The following is an 18,936-nucleotide window of genomic DNA, read 5'->3' as shown; positions in this document are numbered from 1 at the left end:
AAATTATTCATATGCATAAATACTTGCAGGATTAGGGCCTTATTTAGCTCCAGCAAACAAGAAGTGAGTAAAATATTGAAGAGGAACATCATGCCAATCTCTCAGTGACTGCAAATACTGTTTAGTTTTTTCCTGAATACTAAAACAATAAAAACAGGACAAAAAGTTAGCCATGCACCCTAAAGAGATCACTTTACTGTAAAATAAACTATCAGTCCATTATCAGTGAACGCTGTAAACTTTTGCAGATTTATACCTACAATCTTTCCTCCTAGGCTTTATATGAGAAAGCTTCAGAGAGAGTTAACTTAAATGTCAAACAGAGAAACAGGCATTTGTGGCAAGTTTAGCACATTCACACACACAAAAAAGCTTGTAGATTTCATCTTTCAGTGTTGGAACACATCTGTACACTGTTGAAGATTCATGCAACATTGGAAAACATCAGGCCATTTTTCCACAGGACAGGTTTAATGCAGAGCCCTGCTTTGCAAGCTTGCCTGTGTAATCTCCTATATTTCTCTACACTCACCAGGAGGTCTAGAATGGAAACAACATTGAGCTTCCAAGACAACTGCCAACAACGCATTCTACTACATCAAGGACCGTTCCCCTTCAGCACCAACAAGGAGAAAGTTGTTTTGTAGGAACCTGGGACTAACAAGCTGGGCTTTGCATCCCAAAGGAGTGTGGGGTTACTCAAAAATAACTTCATACTTTAAACAAAAGTTAGTTCACAAAATAGTTTTGAAATTTCATAGTTTTTCCGCCACCAAAACAACTAGTGGCATAGCAAATATAAAGCTGGCCTGATTCTTAAGAAATGCTGGTCACCCATAATGTGCAGCAAAATGGGGGCTCCACCCTGCAGGTGCTGTGCTCTCTGGCCTGACTTGGCAAACCTCTTAACATTAAGCATGCAAGGAGTCCCATTGCAACCATATGCTTTGCTAGATCAGGGACAGAGTATTCAGTAGCTGGTAGTATTGAGACCGAAGAGTTGTACATGCTCAGCAAGTCGGGGGGGGGGGGGGCGGGGGGAGAAAACCAGGCCAAAAGCAAGTAAAATACACATATTCCACCGCACCCCCAGATATTATATTTTAAAAAAAATCACCAACAAAAATGGTCAGTTGCAAGAAATCCAAAGAGAGGGCACATGTCTGGGATGGGTAAAAAGACCGACGTCACTAATACAGAATGATCAGAGACCCAAATTCAGAGCATGGATAGACCCACTGAAGTAGAAGAATGGGTTAAATAAAAGTAAAATGGGAAGTACAAATGATCTGGCAGGGCTTGTGAGAACAGAATTTAAAACAAATAAATAAAAAACCACCCAGAAAAACTTTTACCTGTAAATATTGTTTCTGTATCTCTGATGTCGTCTTGTTGCTTATTTTATTTAAACAATAGTCAGCAGGAACAATTACATGGAAGCAGAGATTTTGGCACTCACTGGTAGCCCTGTCTTGGCTCTCCTCTTTGCCCCAGATTGAGTGTCCATAGCATTCCAAACACAAAGTAAATACTAAATAGGAAAAATGTAACAAAAAATGAAATAGGTTGACAGTGCCTAGCCGTGAGAAGTTAAAAACTTGCAGGAGGACCCAGGATCCATCCAACAATAGTAGAACCAGACCTATAAGCCACACCTGCTTGGACCAGGGGGAGCAATTACAGTACAGGGGTCCTTGTTTGCTTGGATCTTGCCAAACCTTTTGTACAGCAGAGCAACTGAGGGAAAGAGAGAGGAAAGACTGATTCTGCCAGAGCAAAAAAGCTTCAATACAAAATGCCTGACTTTTCATGCTTCTGCTGCAAAACAAAGGGATGCTCTTCCCACATATATCAGGAAATAGGCACCCAAAGTCATATGTTGAGTAGGACAGAGCAGATTTTTGGACTTGTTCGCCTCCAGAATGAGATATTTTAATATATTCACAATTGGAACTCCCCAAGCCACTGGTAAGAAGGCGTCCTGAAGCAAACAACTTTCCAAGTGATTTATCAACAGCTCCCCACCACCTGTTCTCAGGTGGGCTGTGAAGACAGTCTTCATCTTGCCAGAGAGACCTTGGACCAAGGCAAAGGTGAAAGAAGGAGTCCATTACTGCAGGCGAGAATTCCCCAGGCAAAATTGCCACAGTTAGGTAGTGGATGGCACGTGGAGATAAGAATCTTGGTGATCCACACTTCATGTGGATTCTAGTTTGGAGCTCTTTTTGGAGACAAACTGATTTACCCATTTCAGGATGTGAAGGTTGCTCCCTGATTCCTTGTGGACTTCTAAATAAACAAATTAGATGCTTGTGAACCTCTTCTCTGAGTGGAATGGAATGAGGATGTGAATGTTTTGCAGGTGATGCACAGTGAGCAGGACTATGTCGCTTTTCACCAGGACTTGGGGCAGCGAGTAGAGGAAAATATAAAGGAGAGGTGGAAGTTCTTGACCTCAGAAAATAAAGGAGAGGAGCCTGCTGTTGGAAAGAAACTGTCTCCATTGATTCAGACAAACCAAAAGCTTCCTCCTTGTTGCCACCCTCTGTTGAGGGGGAAGAGAGTCAGAATTCTTGGTGAGGCTGGTATTTGTTGGTCCTACCTCTTCCCCTGTAGCCAGAGAAGTGGACGGACTGGTTTACCGGATACCTGTATCTATACCTGCCAGGTCTATATGAGGAGAGAGGATACCTGACACCCCTGTTAGGCCTGTTGGAGGCACGGGAGGAGTTAGAGGCCTGAGGTTTTTCTTGATCTCCTGGCATAACTGTACTCTTTGAAAGATCCTTTAAGGCCTGGTCTAAGGTTTCCCCGAAGAGATGACTCCCATCATAAGGAAGGCCAACAAGTTTGAGTTTGGCTGAAAGTTCCCCACCTGTTAAGGGACGGAGCCAGAGGGCTCTCCTAGCCACTGTGAGAGTTGCTATGTTATGGGCAGCCAGGTGGAGGGAATCCTGGGCTGCATCATGAAGATAGCAGGATGCCAGATCACAAAGGGTGCACACCTTGCGAGATGACCTAGAAACAGGCCTCTTAGAGTGGGGCAATAATTTCCTTAGCCATTCCACCAGTGACCTGGCTGCATACAGGGAGTAAATGGAGACTGAAAGCTGGATGGTAGCAAATTCATAGGCACTCTTAAGAGCCTCATCTACCTTATGTTCTAAAGGGTCCATAAGAACAGTTTCTCCCTCATCAGGACGTGAAGATTTGGTGAAGAGAGATGCTATTGTAGAATCAACTCTTGGTGCAGAGGCCCACAGGTTACTTTTCCCAGCTGGAAGTTTGTAAAGCTTAGCCAGATGAGTAGGTAATATAAACTGAGCATCTGGAGCCTGCCAGATGTTTTTAATTAAGGCACTGATGGATGGGTGAAGGGGAATGGTATCATCTGGCTTCTCCTCCACAAGATGGGGCAATTTCCTTGAGCCACTTCGTGAGGTATAATGTTTTAGCCTGAGTTGCTTCATAAAATATTTGCACAGATAGGGTAGATCCTCAATCAGGAATCTTCGAGATGAGTCTGTTTCACCAGGTGTTTCTTCAGGCTCGGAGGACACCACTTCCCCTTCCTCAGTGAAGTCAGAGGAGACTTCGGTAACCTTGGTAGAGGATCTCCCCTTTACTTCTATCAGGGATTTGCTGGATGAATGTGGTTCATATGGCTCTTCCTCAGGCTCAGAGGACATCACTTCCCCTTCCTCAAAGGAGTCACTTATGAAAGGAATCAGGGACATTGCTTGCACTGAATTCCCTTTGGCTGATAATCTTTTATACTCTCTGAAATCCATCTTCGCTTCCTTTGGAGCTCTAGGAGCTGAAGTAAAAGGAACTGCTTTTGTGCAGGATGGAGTTGTGAAAGCTCTGTGTAAAGTCACTGGTCTGCTAATCTTGACAGGGAGTGCTTGGGAAGCCGAAGGAGCCCTTGCTTTCACAAATGCCTTAGTGATAAGAGAGGCACGGTCTGGCAAAAAAGTGGGAGGCAAGGTCACATCTTCCACAGATAATCTTGGAGCAGAGGGAGGAATAGGAGCAGAATTTCCTACCTCCCATGCAGACTTCTGTGCTGCTGAAATAACTTCTTCAAAAGAGCAGCTGACCGGCATTGAGAAGCAGAGTCCCGGATTGCTGAATGGTTCAGAGTTTCCTGGACAACAGAGACAAACTGGACCCATAAAAGTAGCTTGCGAAGGATGATCACAATGGGAACACTTCTTGCCTCTCTTCTCTTGCTGGTCCATTCTGGTTAACATCACAGATGTTGAGAAGAAGCAGCACAAGTAGCAGCATGCAACTGCTTCCCATTGAAGCAGAGAAAACTGGGAAGACGACAAGGCAGGACTGCAAGAAATGATGGCACAGTGCTATATGCAACATGATTGGTGCTGCTACGTGCCACTCAAGCAAAGCAAGGAACTACCTCTCTCTCCAGATGGATGTATTACAAGGGTACACAAGCTTGCAGTGTAAAGTCAATGTCATATCTCCCCAAATCAAATAATACATATTAGTTATTATACAAGTATTAATAGACACCCACTATATGGCACTCATTTAGCAACTGAATGCCAGTCCTTGAGAAACAAGACATGCTTTTCACATGGAAAGTAATTTGGTGCACAGAGTTTTGTTCACGTGCACAATCTTTCTAAAGACTTGGCCCATGGAAAAGCACTTTATAAAGAAAAGTATTATAAATCCCATTTTACCAATGGAGACACTGAGGTATAGGGAGGTAGAGTGATTTAGCCATGATGGACTTGTCTTCACAGGGAGACAAACAAGGTGTGTCCTTAACTCTTTGAAATAGCTTGCTCAAGTTAACTAACACAAGGTAAAAACCTTAGTGCCTCCAAGGTAATCTATAGTTTTCACACAAGTTAGCAGGTCAAGGTAAATCCTAGGCTCCACCATAGTCTAACTCAACTTGCTAACATGGGTGAAGACTAAAAACTGCGTTGACTTCACTAGGATTTTACCTTGTGTTAGTTAACTTGACATAAAGAGCTAAGGACACACATTTTTGCTTAGTGAAGAGACACCCGATTTCATTGGCAGACCTAGGAACAGAACACAGGCCTCTTTATTCCCAATCCAGTGCTCTAGCCACTGGACCATGCTGCCTCCCAGCTTTCTTCTCTCCCTTCTAGCAGCAAATGTCATCCTGTTTTGCAAAGAAAGGCTGTATCTACAACAGGAAAATTAGGAAGAAACATGAACTCAGGATGGAAGCTGGAGTTAGAGCCACAAAATTTGCTGCTGTTTCTACCCCTTGCTGCAGAATTGTACCACAGAATCCAGGGACTGTGAGGCAGAATTTAGGACCAGACTGCTACAGAATACATAGGGCACAGGCTGTAGTGGACATGGGCATGGTCATCACGCTACTGAGAGCGGAGTTAGAGGATACTGAAGTAAAAACATCCAAGTCTTGTTTCCACTACAGCTCCACTGTTGCAAACACTGGTGGAGAATTAAGAAGCCCAACTTTCCTAGGGTGGACAAGGATCAAAGGGTAAAGCATTTCCTATTGAATTATAATCAAGTTTAGGCCTTTAGTGCACTAAGGAGATTTTGCAAAAGTTTTCTAGAGTTGCTAAAACTATTTTATGATTTAGAAAAAAACAAAACAATCTAATCCTGTTCAGAGCAGAGTTCGTTAATATGATCTTTTACACACTGGCAAAGCCAGCTACCTGCCTATACTTGCACATCCAGAGTCGTTAACACAACAACATGGGAAGGGGGGAAGCGGGAGCCCAGCATGCAGCATCCCCCCAGCAGCAGCTGGGGCTCCCCTGTTAAGCAGGCCCATCAAACCCTCACTCTGACCAGCCCTACACCTGGACCTCTCCGACGAGCCCCCAACACCCTTACTCCCATCCCACTGATCTCCAACCAGCTGCACCTGGACCCCAACCGCATCAAGCCCCACTCCCCCAGCACCTGGACCCTCCCACTACACTCCCCAAACCCGGACTCCCCCCTGAGTCCCAACCACTTTCACCTGGATCCCCTGGAGAGTCCCACTGACCCTGCACATGGAACCCCCCAATGAGCCTCGGTGCATCCAGATCTCCCACTGAGCCACCTGCACCCAGATTGCTCCACACAGAAACCTCTCACCCCACACCTGGATCCCCTCACACTGAGCCCCTGCTGGGCTGAGCCTGCCCACCCTCACCTAATGCACCTGGCACAGAGGGGCAGGGCCCCGGGGTGTTTCTGGGGCAGGCCCAGCCCTTGCACCGTGTCAGGGTCTGGTGCAGCCTCATTGCCGAGTCTCTGTACCAGGGGAGGTGGAGGCTTCAGAGTGATTTTCCACCTCAGTGCAGCCAGTGGCCTGTGCTCCCCACTGCCATGCTGGAGCCACATTTATTTATTGACAAATAAAATTTGCAGAATTTTAAAATAACGTGCACATCATTTTTTAGTGCAGAATTCCCTCAGGAATATCCCTGGCATAGTTTATTTTTTTGCTGCCACTCAAAACACCTTAAATAAAATACATTAGTGACCAGGCATATAATTATCTGGGGAGAGATAAAATTAGGGCAATTTGGAAAAATATAAGTAAATAAAAGATATTATGGAAATGTTGCTGATCTTGGCTTGACTTGTGTAAAAAGTAAAAAAAATAAAAAAAACTTCCAGTAAGAAGATACTCCCGTTCAAAACATTTCAGTCTTACCCACTTTCTTCTAAAAATGTGAAGGCCGAGAGACTCTAAAAGAGTGATATGGAGCAGTCAGCTTGAGACATCAATAGAGTTCTCATTTTCAAAGCCTGGGGGCTGAAAAGCAGATCCATGTAAAAATGTCTCAAGTTTGGTACCCAAAAATCACTAAGAGCCATTGAAAAACTCAGAAAAAATTCTTTGCAGTGTTCTTGTTCCACCGTTTCTTATATTACTTAACAGTTACCCTCTCTACCCATCCCCTTTTACCTTTCCATTCTCCACCCATCCACCCCGCCTGGATTAACCTTCCAAAGATGTTTACTTAAACTTTTCCATCTCTGGGGATGTGTATTACTGAGGGGGAAAATAAAATTAAGTCTATAATATTAGATGGAAGAGAAAACTCATTTCCTTCCCTCGTTCTTCACACTATATGTTAAAATTAAGTGAAGAATTTAACAACAGGAGTTGAAATTTTCTCTCACATGGAAACCTAAATGCATTGACAGAAGTGTACTCAGACTCTAAGGTGCCACAAGTAGTCCTGTTCTTTTTTCAGAGACCAAAGGAACTAGAGAGTTAAACACTAAAACCCAAAAATAGAATAAGAAACCCCAAATCCCTCCAACGGTCCATTAGCTATCTAGATATCACTTCTGTATACTGTGGGCCTGATCCTCAGCAGGTATAAATCAGCGCAGCTTCTTGTCCTGATCCAAGGCATGTACATTATACACTCCATATTCCACTAGATGGTGCAATGATGCAGCTACACAAGTCAGGACACTGACTCTCTCATATGCAGAGTTATGTTGGAAACTATAAGTGTGTGTGTGTGGGGGTAAGTGTGTGTATGCATGTGTGTGGAGGGGGGTAAAATGTTGAAGGTAACGACAAAGCAGATTTGGCGTAGAATAACGCACACTTTGGTTGGATTTTTCTGCATATTATTTTTGGCCAGAAAACCTCAATATGGTGCTAGTGCAATGATAACTTTCCTTAATTATCTCTGCAAGAGAGTGGAGTCGAAATGTAGCTGAGTGAATAGCGTATTATAAAATTATTCAAGCTATAGTCCAGAAAAGAGGCCAATCTATGAACTTTTCTTCTTATTTCTCTACCTAATATTCCTCCAGATTGATAAAAAGAGCACTCAGAATGGATAGTAAAATATTAGAGAGTGACTACATTTAATCTGAATAGATCAAATAAATAGAAAGTCATCTTTTTTGGACTAATCTGCAGATTTTGCCACATATTTTTGGGCCAAAAATACAGTGGTTATAATTTAATGGTGAGGTTTTCACAAGCTTCTAAGGATTTAGGAGCACTAGTTCCACTGGTAGACAAATGGGACTTGTGCCTCTAAATCGTTTTGGTACTTTTGAAAATCCCACTCTATATTTTTGAAGTGCCTTTCATCCAGCAAGTGCTCAAGTCCCATATTTATCTCTCCTCTGTCATACTATGTATGGCTGGAGACCAGACGCTAAACCATACATATGTAAGTCGTACAGATTACATCTACACTGCAAAAAAGACCCATGGCAGGGAGTCTCAGATCCTGGGGACTAAAAATAGCAGCGTAGATGTTCAGGCTTGGGCTGGAGCACGGGCTCCAAGATAGGGATACCCACTTTTTAATCACACAAAACCAAACACCCTTGCCCCGCCCATTCTCCAAGGCCCTGCCCCCATCCACTCCATCCCTCGTTCTCCCCAACCCTTACTCACTTTCACCAGGCTGGGACAGGGATAGGGGTGGGAGTGGTTGAGCACTCCTGCTGGAGATGTGAGCTCCAGGGTGGGGTGAGATCTGAGGGGTTCAGGGTACAAGATGGGGCTCCAGGCTGAGGCAAGGGTGCGGGAAGGGGTGAGGGCTCTGGGATGGGGCCAGGGATGAGTGGTTTGGAGTGTACGAGGGGGCTCCCGTCTGAAGAGTTCAGAGTATGGGAAGGGGCTCAGGGCTGGGGCAGAGGGTTCAGGCTCTGGGGCTTACCTCAGCTCCCAGTTGGTGGAGCAGTGGGGCTAAGGCAGCTGCCCCCGCAGCTCCCATTGGTTGCAGTTCCCAGCCAATGGGAGCTGCAGAGCTGGCACTTGGAGTGGGGCAGCACGCAGAGCCCTTGTGGCCATCCCTGTGCCTAGGAGCCGGACATGCCTGTCGCTTCCGGGAGCCGTGCAGAGCCAGGGCAGGCAGGGAGCCTGCCTTAGCCCCACTTCACTGCCGACTGGACTTTGAATGGCCCAGTCAGCTGTGTTGACCAGATCCACCAGGGTCCCTTTTCACCCGGGCGTTCTGGTCGAAAACTGGATGCCTGGCAACCCTACTCCAAGACTCAACCTCCCCTTACTGGGTTCAGAGCCCAGGCTCTAGCCCAAGCCCAAATATCTACACTGTTATTTTTAGCCTCATAGCACCAGGCTGAGTCAGTTGACCTGGGCTCTGAGGGTATGTCTGCACAGGGATAAAAAAACCTGAGGCTGGCCTGGGTCAGCTGACTCAGGGAGTGGGGCCTCAGGCTGCAGCCTGAGCTCTGGGATTCTGGATTACATTTCAATTCAATACTCAAATTCAATACTTTAAACAAAGAAAAAAAAACACAAAAACTTTACCCCACAGCGAAACCATGACCTGAAAGGGTTCCTACTTCTAACTGTAAGCTTGTAAAGCAACTTTTACTTTTTGAAAGAGACCTTGTTCCTTCCAGCACTTACACACAAGGAATAACATTACCTATGGGATTCAAGTACCTACAGGGTATGGGCTTTGGTCTTCATTCTTACCATGAAAATGTGATTTTGTACCTGGGAGTGTGAGCAGAAAAAAGTAGCAATGAAAACAGAACTCTGGGCATTTAAAATCTGAGCCGATACCTGGGCAGTACTACTTCAAGTTAAGAAATTCGCATACAATCTTGTACCCAATTTGGAGGAGAAGAGGAAAAAAAAGACTGAGTCAGATTTTTATTTCTAAAAGAATTGGAAAATGGACATTTCTTCAGAAACAGCGGAATTCTACTGTGTGCATATGTGCATCACATACCAGCACAACAAATACCCCATGTCAATATAAATAAAAAACTATTTTACACTGGAAAAATGGATCAGGTTGTATCCAAATATCTGTGGTGGACACAGATCACACCTACCAGAAAACTTTAAAAAGCCATGACAAAAATGTGGCTTAGTTTGTTGCAGTGGCAGGTCAACCCTCAATATCCCATGCATTGTATTTCTTTGAGACTCTAACCAAGAACCATTACAGAATCATGCTGTAATTGTTCCTCTATTTCCCCCAACAGGAAATAACCAATCTAGATGTGGAACAACTTCAACTGAAAAAAGCAGCAGCCATTTCAGCCAATAAAAAATTATATCCTGTTTTAAAAAATAGAGCCAAAATATTTTACATTAGTTATCTTTTATAGAGGCTCATTTCTTCCTCTTGAGAAATAAGCCTCTGGGAACTAAAACATTCCCTTTTCAAAAGTTTGTTCCTTTGTGTATGGTGGCTTATCATCAGAGAGAAAGGGAGGAACTGATTGTCATAAGTGTCCTGAGAGGTACAGGCTCACTCCTATGAAGGAAGTAGTATTTTTACAATCTTGGCCATGTTTATTTATGTCCCCATCATGCTGTTGCAGTTGTAAAAGAAAATAAAGAGCCTGCTTCTTGAGATTTGGGCATGACAGGTAATACAATATTCAAATGGCTAAAGATCTGACAAAATTAATAGCTTGGCTTCCTTTCTCCCTCTCCCCACCCTCCACCCCCCATGAATATAGTGATGTGTTGGCAAAACTTCAAGATATCTGGAAAGATTTCCTGGAAATTAAATACACTATAATGTGTGTTGGAAAATAAATTCAACCTCTTAAGTAAAAAAGGGGAAAGATCTAAGATTTTTTTTCTTTGTTTCCTCTTTCTTGATATTCATCCTTACATTTATCCCTCTCGCACCATTATATTATACAGAATAGTATAATATAAATCTAATTTTAAAATGTACTGCAACAAGGTTGCATGATTGAAAGGACACCATAAAACTGAATCTTAAAAGCAGTTTCAGTTACTGCCTGTGTCTCCCTGTCAATTCTTGTGGTTTCACAAGTATATTTTCTAATTTTTAAATATTGTTTTACTCTCCCTGTTGCTGCATAAGAGACCCACACATAAAAAATGGGAAAACAATTTAAGGCCCCAGTCCTGCAAACACTTTCACACAAGCTTAACTTCAAGCAGGAGTGTAGTCCCATTTAAGTCGGGATGTAAAGTTAAGTAGCCGGTACGTGTTTGCAGGACTAGAGCCTAATTGATCAGGGAAAACAGCAAAACCGACTGCACAGAGTACTGACAAGTGCACAAAGTACACAAACTAAGATAGAAATAAGGACTTTTCCACCTCTCAACTATTTTATTCATAGACATCGTATATGTTACTTGTTACAAGGGCAGGTAAACATGTTCAAACAGGAGCATAGTTTTTAAACAGATGCTATCCTTGAATATAAATGAAAACAAACATGCCTCAGTTAATATAATAGCTCATGGGTGTACATGACCCTCAACAGTAGTTTAGAGTCTTCTTGCTCAATTGGTATGATATCGACTCCAAAAGCAGATTTTCTTGCACAATACGAGTACCATTATATTATGCCTTAAATAATAAACAAAATAATCAACGTTCCCTCTCCCCAAGCAAATCAATATCCAATACTTTGAGCACTAAAACTATAGCCAGCACTAGCACAGATCAGCTACTGGCCAGAAGTTGCATCTATGCAGTTCCTATGACCCTGCATTGCATAAATTATTATCCAATAAATAAAACCACTAGCTCTAAAACACATGCCAAAAGCAGCGCGCGAGCTGATTTTCAGTGGCACTCATATTGCGTGGGTCCTGGCCACTGATCCAGGGGGCTCTGCATCTTAATTTAATTTTAAATGAAGCTTCTTAAACATTTTAAAAACCTTATTTACTTTACATACAACAATAGTTTAGTTATATATTATAAACTTATAGAAAGAGAGCTTCTAAAAAGGTTAAAATGTATTACTGGCACACGACACCTTAAGTTAGAGTGAATAAATGAAGACTCTGCACAGCACTTCTGAAAGGTTGCCGACTCCTGCTCTAAAAGAACAAGTTGGGTATTGGTGGACTACTGTAAGTAACTTACTTTTTTTTTTAAGCACGATTCATTGCTAGGATAAAAACCAGGCAGGTCAGCATTTATACCTAATCATCCAGTCATAACGGAAGACAATTCAAAACAATTGTCAGTTTTTCAGCTTGGTCCCAGCCAAATTAGATTTTCTTTTTCCATTAACATTTCTCCTATCCTTTGTTCTAGCTTTATTAACAGAAGAATGATAGGCCATACTCTTCCAGGCATTACTGTTGCTATAAAAAAAAGAAGTGTTCCCCTGTAGCAATAAGAAACAGATTATAAGCAGTCAGTTTAGCTCTCTTTTCTTGGAGGATAAAAGCCTACAGTAAGCAATGATAGTTTGGACAGTCTTTATTTTAGAGAGCGTTCAAAGACCAACACCCCCGCCCCAATACTACATACTCACCCCAGAACTTAGGGTCACAACACGGTTCTCTCCAAAATATACATACCACATGCGAGGCAGTACCCCAATCACATAGCAGATAAAGACAAAATTTTAGTCAATTTTGTCAACCTTGAAGGTTCTCTCTTTTGCTCAAATAATTCAGACCTTTGGAAGAAAATAATTCTGGCATTTTTCACTGACACTATCAAATTAATTTGTTAATGTCTTTATATGTACTTCGACATGGCCAATTAAAATAATTATGAACCATGGAAGTACACTAAGTCACCTTGCAGAGAGGTGAATTAGAGCAATAGCCACAAAAAACTTCTGCCATTTTTGAGAATTCAGACACTGACCTCTTTGTCTATTGTATCAACCACTGTAAACTGTTTGTGCTGCAATTGTTAGATCTTGGCAACAGCAGGCGCAGTCTAAGCAAAGGAAGAAGATAAAATTGTGAATGTGTCAGTGTGTGAGTTTGATATATTAGCAAACTCTTTACCAAACTGCTAGTTTCCATTGGTCAGCACATTCTGCAAGTATAATCAGCTCTGCCACTCTTTAAACTGCTTCCTGAATTTTCATCTCTTCCTTGGCCTCATCTCACATGGATTTTGTGGTCTGTGGCCCATCAAGTCAGTAGTTCAGACCTCCCTCACCCTCCAAAAATAAAATAAAATAAAATCTCTCAGTTAGCTCTACTTTTCCTCTAAAGGTGTCTCAGGGGCTTGCTCTACACATGCTTCACTGGGATTGCATATGGGGAGTCAGCAATGAACCTGACTCAGGGTACGTCTACACTACCAGCCAGATCGGTGGGTACTGATCAATTTATCGGGGATTGATTTTATCGTGTCTATACTACATGCGATAAAAATCGATCCCCAATCGCTCTGCCGTCGACTCCGGAACTCCACCGTGGTGAGAGGCGGAAGCGGAGTTGACGGGGGAGTGGCAGCATTCGGCTCGCCACCATCCTCACGGCCAGGTAAATTGACCTAAGATATGTCGACTTCAGCTACGCTATTCGCGTAACTGAAGTTGCGTATCTTAGGTCAACACACACCCCCAGTGTAGACCTAGCCTTAGTCATTCATCAATTTAAACATCCACCTGGCTTCTGATGAACCAGTCCATGTTTACAAATTGAGAATTCCCAAAGTGGTGAAAGTTGAGCCTTGTTTTACACACATCCACCAGCTAACTAGGTTTAGATTACACTGACTTAAAAGCTAGATTGGGACCAAGCCCACCCCATACTTGATCATATTATCCCTCATCAAGGCTATAGGTGTGGGGGCTTGGGAAAACAGGGTCTGCATGCCAGGTACTCGCACTCCTCCCAAGCAGGTGAGCAGAGAAAGGATGAAGGGTGTGGAGCTTTGATTTTGCCCAACCTCCTATTCAACATGCCAGCTACCATGAAGCAGGGGGATTAAGTGAACCACACCCTATAAAGAGCTGCAGCACGTTAACTTTCTCCCCCATGAGCAAAAGGGAGCAGAAAAGGAACCACGACTAAATTTCCTCCCCAGGGTCCCTCCTGGAGCAGTGAATCTGCATTTCTATCCTACATTGAGTCTTTAGGCTAGGTAAGAACTAAATCTTCTGAGACAGCATCATAGGAGCATCCAGTTTACTAATTTAAAATTATGTTGATCCTTAAAAACTTACACACATTTAATGTTAGGACTCTTAAAAAAAAAATTACTTCAAGGGTTGCCTCCATTTGGCTGATCTTACGACAATATTCCATGAGAGGCTGTGAGGGCAACTCACCTACATGCTCACTCTGCCAACAGCCTCCTTAGTGCTTTTGGATCAGAGAGAGCGAGATAAGAGTAATGTAACAAAATGGAAAATTCTTGGATTTTCCACCCCTCTTCTCAAGGGACTAGAGAGAAGGGCAAGGGAGGGTAAAGTTCCCTACCAATGGCAAGAATTTTATCCTGCCCATCTCTGAACTGGAATGCTACATTATTTTCTGTTTGTTCATCTTCTCTGGGCTGTCTTTTCAATCAATGTTAGCTAAGCCTTACTTACACTGGGTAGAAGCTATTCACATCAGTAGTATGGGACTACTGGCATGAATAACTACTGCTCACCAGGAGTTAGGGTTCCAAAATCAGGCCCTGAGAAATGCAAATTAGTGGCATATTAAAATGACATGACTATGGGAAAAGTGGAAATCACAGTGCCTTTCATTTTACAAACCAAAAAAGTACAGCATTTATACACAATTTTGAAGAATGCAATCCTCTGGCCTCAACCCCACCCCTGGAACGATCAGTGAGGAGTATCTCTGATGCAACAGTCCTTGATAAGAAAGGCTGATTATAAAAATAAAAATATATCCTGTTTGAGCTAATGCGCACACAAAAATCTGATAACTCAGTAAGTGGCTCAACAGAAGTATAGCCAAACAAATCAAACACTGGGCCAAGAACATACATAATTACATGCTAAGTAATATTTTTGGAACATTAAAAGTGTTTGAAAACAGAAGTTTAGAATAAAAATGTCTTCTCAACTATGAAGGTAGCATCACTATAACAACATTACGATAAACGGAACAATAAACATAGTTCACATGCACGTGTTAAGCTAGAAATAGAGCTTATAGAAATGTAAGGTTTCAGTTGTATCTGAATGCAAGACCGTACTTGTTACATACACTATTGATTTGCTTAATAGTATCATGGTAATAAGGTAAATAATTGTTTAAAAATAAACTGATATTGCAAAACATCTAAAAGCGTCTGTATTTTTACCTCTAGAATAACTCAACTAGATTATTGCATGTGAAATTGAGGTTATCCATAAAACCATTTAATTGTGGAACCAAAATATTTCACGTCTCCTGAGATAGGTCCATCTCAAATAAATATTCTGAATTACACAGGAGAACTCTGGCCATTAGATGCAACAAATAATTTCACAATAGCAGACAGATTTTGCAGTGTCAGCTTTGGAACAGAGAACAAGGTGTAATTTGAGCCAACTGCTGAGCCTGGAAGCAAGCAGCACAGTTTAAAAAAAAAAAAAAAAAGCCAACAATTTACTTCTCACAGATCTCTTTGTGAAGCCTGGTATGACAGCATAACTGGATGACCCATGTTCCCCTGACAAGCACATGAGACTCAAAATTTCTCAAGCTTCATAAATGACATTTTACCAGATAAAAGCCTTTGAAATGCCTTGTCAACACAGACTGGAGAAGAGAGAGTAAAGGGAAGACTAACATCATAACTCAGTGGTTTGAGCATTGGCCTACTAAACCCAGGATTGTGAGCTCAATCCCTGAGGGGGCCACTTAGGGATCTGGGGCAAAAATCAGTACTTGGTCCTGCTAGTGAAGGCAGGGGGCTGGACTTGATGACCTTTCAGGGTCCCTTCCAGCTCTATGAGATGGGTATAGCTCCAAATATTACATATCATATAGTTTTAAATAATGTACATATGCAGTATAACTGAATAATATACACGCATCTCACTTCTCGCAGCTATATCAAGAAACCATTACGTCAAGACTATCTTGCCATTAATCTCTTTTGTTGCTGTTGACTGTATATCAACGGGACCTCTTGCAAGGCACATACATATATTGTGGATGGCTGCTGAGGAAGCAAATATTGATAGTGGTATGTTTTTGGAAGATGAAGAAATTGGCTCATTTTTGTGCTGCCTGGTTATTTGGTATTACCTCTCTATTTTATTTTTAAAGTCTTTACAGAACAATGTTATCAATGCTGATAGGAAAAACACAGAACTCTGAGTTTATGTCTAGCGCGTGAAAAGGATTTTCAAAATACTGTTTTAAAATGAATGTATTTGTATTGTAAGTCCACCTATTAATTCTGTCAGTGATTTAGGATTTTGAACAACTTTTTCAAAGACATAGTTCAGTTAATCTGAAAGCAAATTTTAAAAAAATACTACAATATCATTTACATAATACCCCAATGAAGTTGCCTTACCACTGATGTACAAAGACCTTAATATGTTTGAAAAGTGCTCTGGTGCCTCCATTGTTTTCTCTTTTCTCATGACTCATTGTTAGAAATACCTAGAACTGTGGCCACCTTTTCTCTTTTATAAATAAAGATCTTCAAAGGACAAGATATACGCATGAAACTATGAGAAGAAAATTTCAGATACATTCTTTTTAGATTATTTTAAAGAACACAAAATGGAAAGATGATGCCTAAGATGCCTTTTTTTCCCCCAAGAGAAAAGTTATTCTGCCCATTAATAACCAGCATATGAGGAATATAATTAACAATGAGTTTTTAAAATATCATAAGTTAATATGCTCATGATAGGTGTCAGATTGATTGCACTGGAGACTTAAGTTTTATTCTCTGTCCACAGAATGGGACAACAGAAACACATGCCTCCGAACAAATTTTAAAAGAATCACCTTAATGGGCAAGACGGTAGCTCAATCCTTCCATTCTTTCTGCCAATTATAATGATAGTTTGGGGACATGGGAACCTGCAGTTGGACTGAGACCAACCACCATTACTTAGTGTCTGCCATAAGTCATTACGGTGCTGTGCTGGATTGGAACGATGAGAAGCTTTGTATCCCTGAGCCATCTAGTCCCTTCCTGCTATATATAAAACAAAGAGAGTGCAGTGTATTCAAAGAGTGACTGGCTTTCTAAACATAACTATTTCAAACAGCCTCTTCATTCAATGGATACCTGACAGTATCAGATTTTCCTCTGATGTTGACTCCACATCAGATACTGAAGGCAAAGAAAGTTTGTGGCCCGGTGCAAATAAAGACAAAGGATGAAATCCTGGTGCCACTGAATTCAAAAGCTCCAGAATTCTACTCACACCAATGAAAGCAGTACTAAAATTTGTATCCATTTTATTAAACTCTTCTAATCTTTCTCTCTCAAACCCTAATTTGCAGTAAATCTCACAATTACACTTAAAATCACTAGTCTAGCTTCGTACATGCTGAGCTCTGAAAATATGAGGACAACAGAAGTGGATGTGGTCCTCCCTGAACTCTGGTCAGTTACAGCTAATCAGTGTTGAAGAATTTCACTAGAAGTTAAATATGCATCAGCAATATACATGTAGTCTTGCTACAAATATAGGCACAGTTTCCTCCTTGTGCTGACATCCTCTTTTGTGTTGAGTGTGGGATGGGCATAAGGGAGCAAGTTTCACATCCTTGATTCTCATGATGCATTTGCTCAAGCCACAGCCCATCCATGTAAATTAGAACAGTTTTGGGGCTGCTCTGACTTACCCCAGTTGGCGATGATCTCTAAGAGACCATGCCAGTTATGAAAGGTGTAGCACAAAGGTGGTCTGCCCCTCCCCTAACTTGTGTCCTACACCACAGCTTGGGGGAAGTTGGTGTAGTCATTGGGTATTTGGGGTGTATGCCAGCTGAGAACTCTTCCGCAATCTGCTCTAGAGAAATTCTCGGTTGGCCACTTAGGGCCACATTCTGCCATCTAAACAGTTTGAAGTGGCTGGAAAAGAGAGAAACTGTTGCATGATTCCCTAAATTAATGCTGAACCCCACAGGCCCCCATAACACCTTGAACATGTGGTATTATTAGGTAAAATAATTCATGTAGCAAAATGGTTTCCTTACATGGAAAAAAAAATCTGAATTCTCACAGGCTGAATCATAATTGTGCTTTCAGAACTGCTCTACAGCAGTTAATCAAAGTTTTCCATCACAGAACTTTTTTCTGAGATTTAAGGGTGGGCTATTGAGCTGAATCTCATCATAGAATGTCTTATTCCAGGAATAACTTCATTTTTGACATTGAATATATGCACAATTGTTTTATTTATTTTAAATGAGAAAGCAATCATTGTGCACAATGCCAATCTCTAGATTTCAAATCCCAGGGCTACCAGAACAGACACTATGGCTGTGCAAGGTCAACACTCACCTTGATCTGTGTAGCTCAAATCGAGCCTAGACGGACCACTCCTAGGGATAAGATAATCAGTCGGTTTTCACAAGGGTTTATAGGTCTATATTCAGTCTAGCAGCACAAGTAATTCTAGTTATTTCTATTACAGTGGCCCTCAGAGACTCCACATCGAGATTGTGCTAGGTGCTGTACAGACATATTGTGAAAGATCATCTCTTCTCCCAAAACTACAAACTTGATTTAGAAAGATGAAACAGGTGGGTGCAGCAGACAACAAAGCGAGTAGGATGGGGAGAATAGGATAACAGTAATGGGAGCATAGCATTACACAGATTACTTATGTATATAATTTGAATATTTCAAGGGTGGTTTTTATTTTATTTTTTTAAAACAGGAAAGAAAACTGAATTATAGTTTATGTGACACCTGATGTGTGTCCACATTACTATACTGACATATTATATACTTATTAAAAAAAAATCCTACCACAAAAAACATACAGAAAATAGTCTGAGACTACCAACTGATTCCACAAATCACTAAACAAGTTACTTTTTATTTACTGTGGCCATTGGTCATAGTTTAACTGGGAAACTAGAGATAAGAAACTGTATTTCACTAATAATCACCTGAGCCCCCAAGTCCCACAGTCCATATATACTAAAAACAAAAAAGAAAGTTAATTGTATGACACTTAAGTCAGTTATTTTAGTTTGAGAGAGTGCAAAAAAAGCAAATACTTTTGCATGAAATGTGCAAATTATTTTCTTTAAAAAAA

The 18,936-nt window shown here is 41.6% G+C and overlaps 1 protein-coding gene and 1 long non-coding RNA gene across 6 annotated transcripts in view; one reads left to right on the top strand and one right to left on the bottom strand.

The window, feature by feature from the left end:
• The window catches only part of TJP2 (tight junction protein 2), a 90,986-nt gene that overhangs the window by 37,960 nt on the left and 34,090 nt on the right, over positions 1-18,936 (bottom strand). Inside the window, exon 1 of one of the 5 annotated variants that reach the window (XM_045021311.1) lies at positions 1,356-2,519. The exons of the other annotated variants lie outside the window; for them this stretch is intronic. Within the exon in view, the coding sequence (XP_044877246.1) occupies positions 1,356-2,504 (1,149 nt within the window). The 5' untranslated portion in view covers positions 2,505-2,519. Of the gene's footprint in view, positions 1-1,355; positions 2,520-18,936 lie in introns of those variants that run through there. 5 annotated transcript variants of the gene reach the window in all.
• LOC123372826 overlaps positions 1-18,936 on the top strand; it is a 45,551-nt gene that overhangs the window by 17,997 nt on the left and 8,618 nt on the right. Inside the window, exon 2 of the long non-coding RNA XR_006580468.1 lies at positions 18,307-18,415. This is a non-coding gene — a long non-coding RNA (uncharacterized LOC123372826). The remainder of the gene's footprint in view (positions 1-18,306; positions 18,416-18,936) is intronic.

Source organism: Mauremys mutica, chromosome 6 (genome assembly GCF_020497125.1).
Source record: "Mauremys mutica isolate MM-2020 ecotype Southern chromosome 6, ASM2049712v1, whole genome shotgun sequence".
Classification (NCBI taxonomy): Eukaryota; Metazoa; Chordata; order Testudines; family Geoemydidae; genus Mauremys; species Mauremys mutica.
The sequence above is the reverse complement of the archived record's forward strand: the minus strand, read 5'-3'. Positions and strand labels throughout refer to the sequence as shown.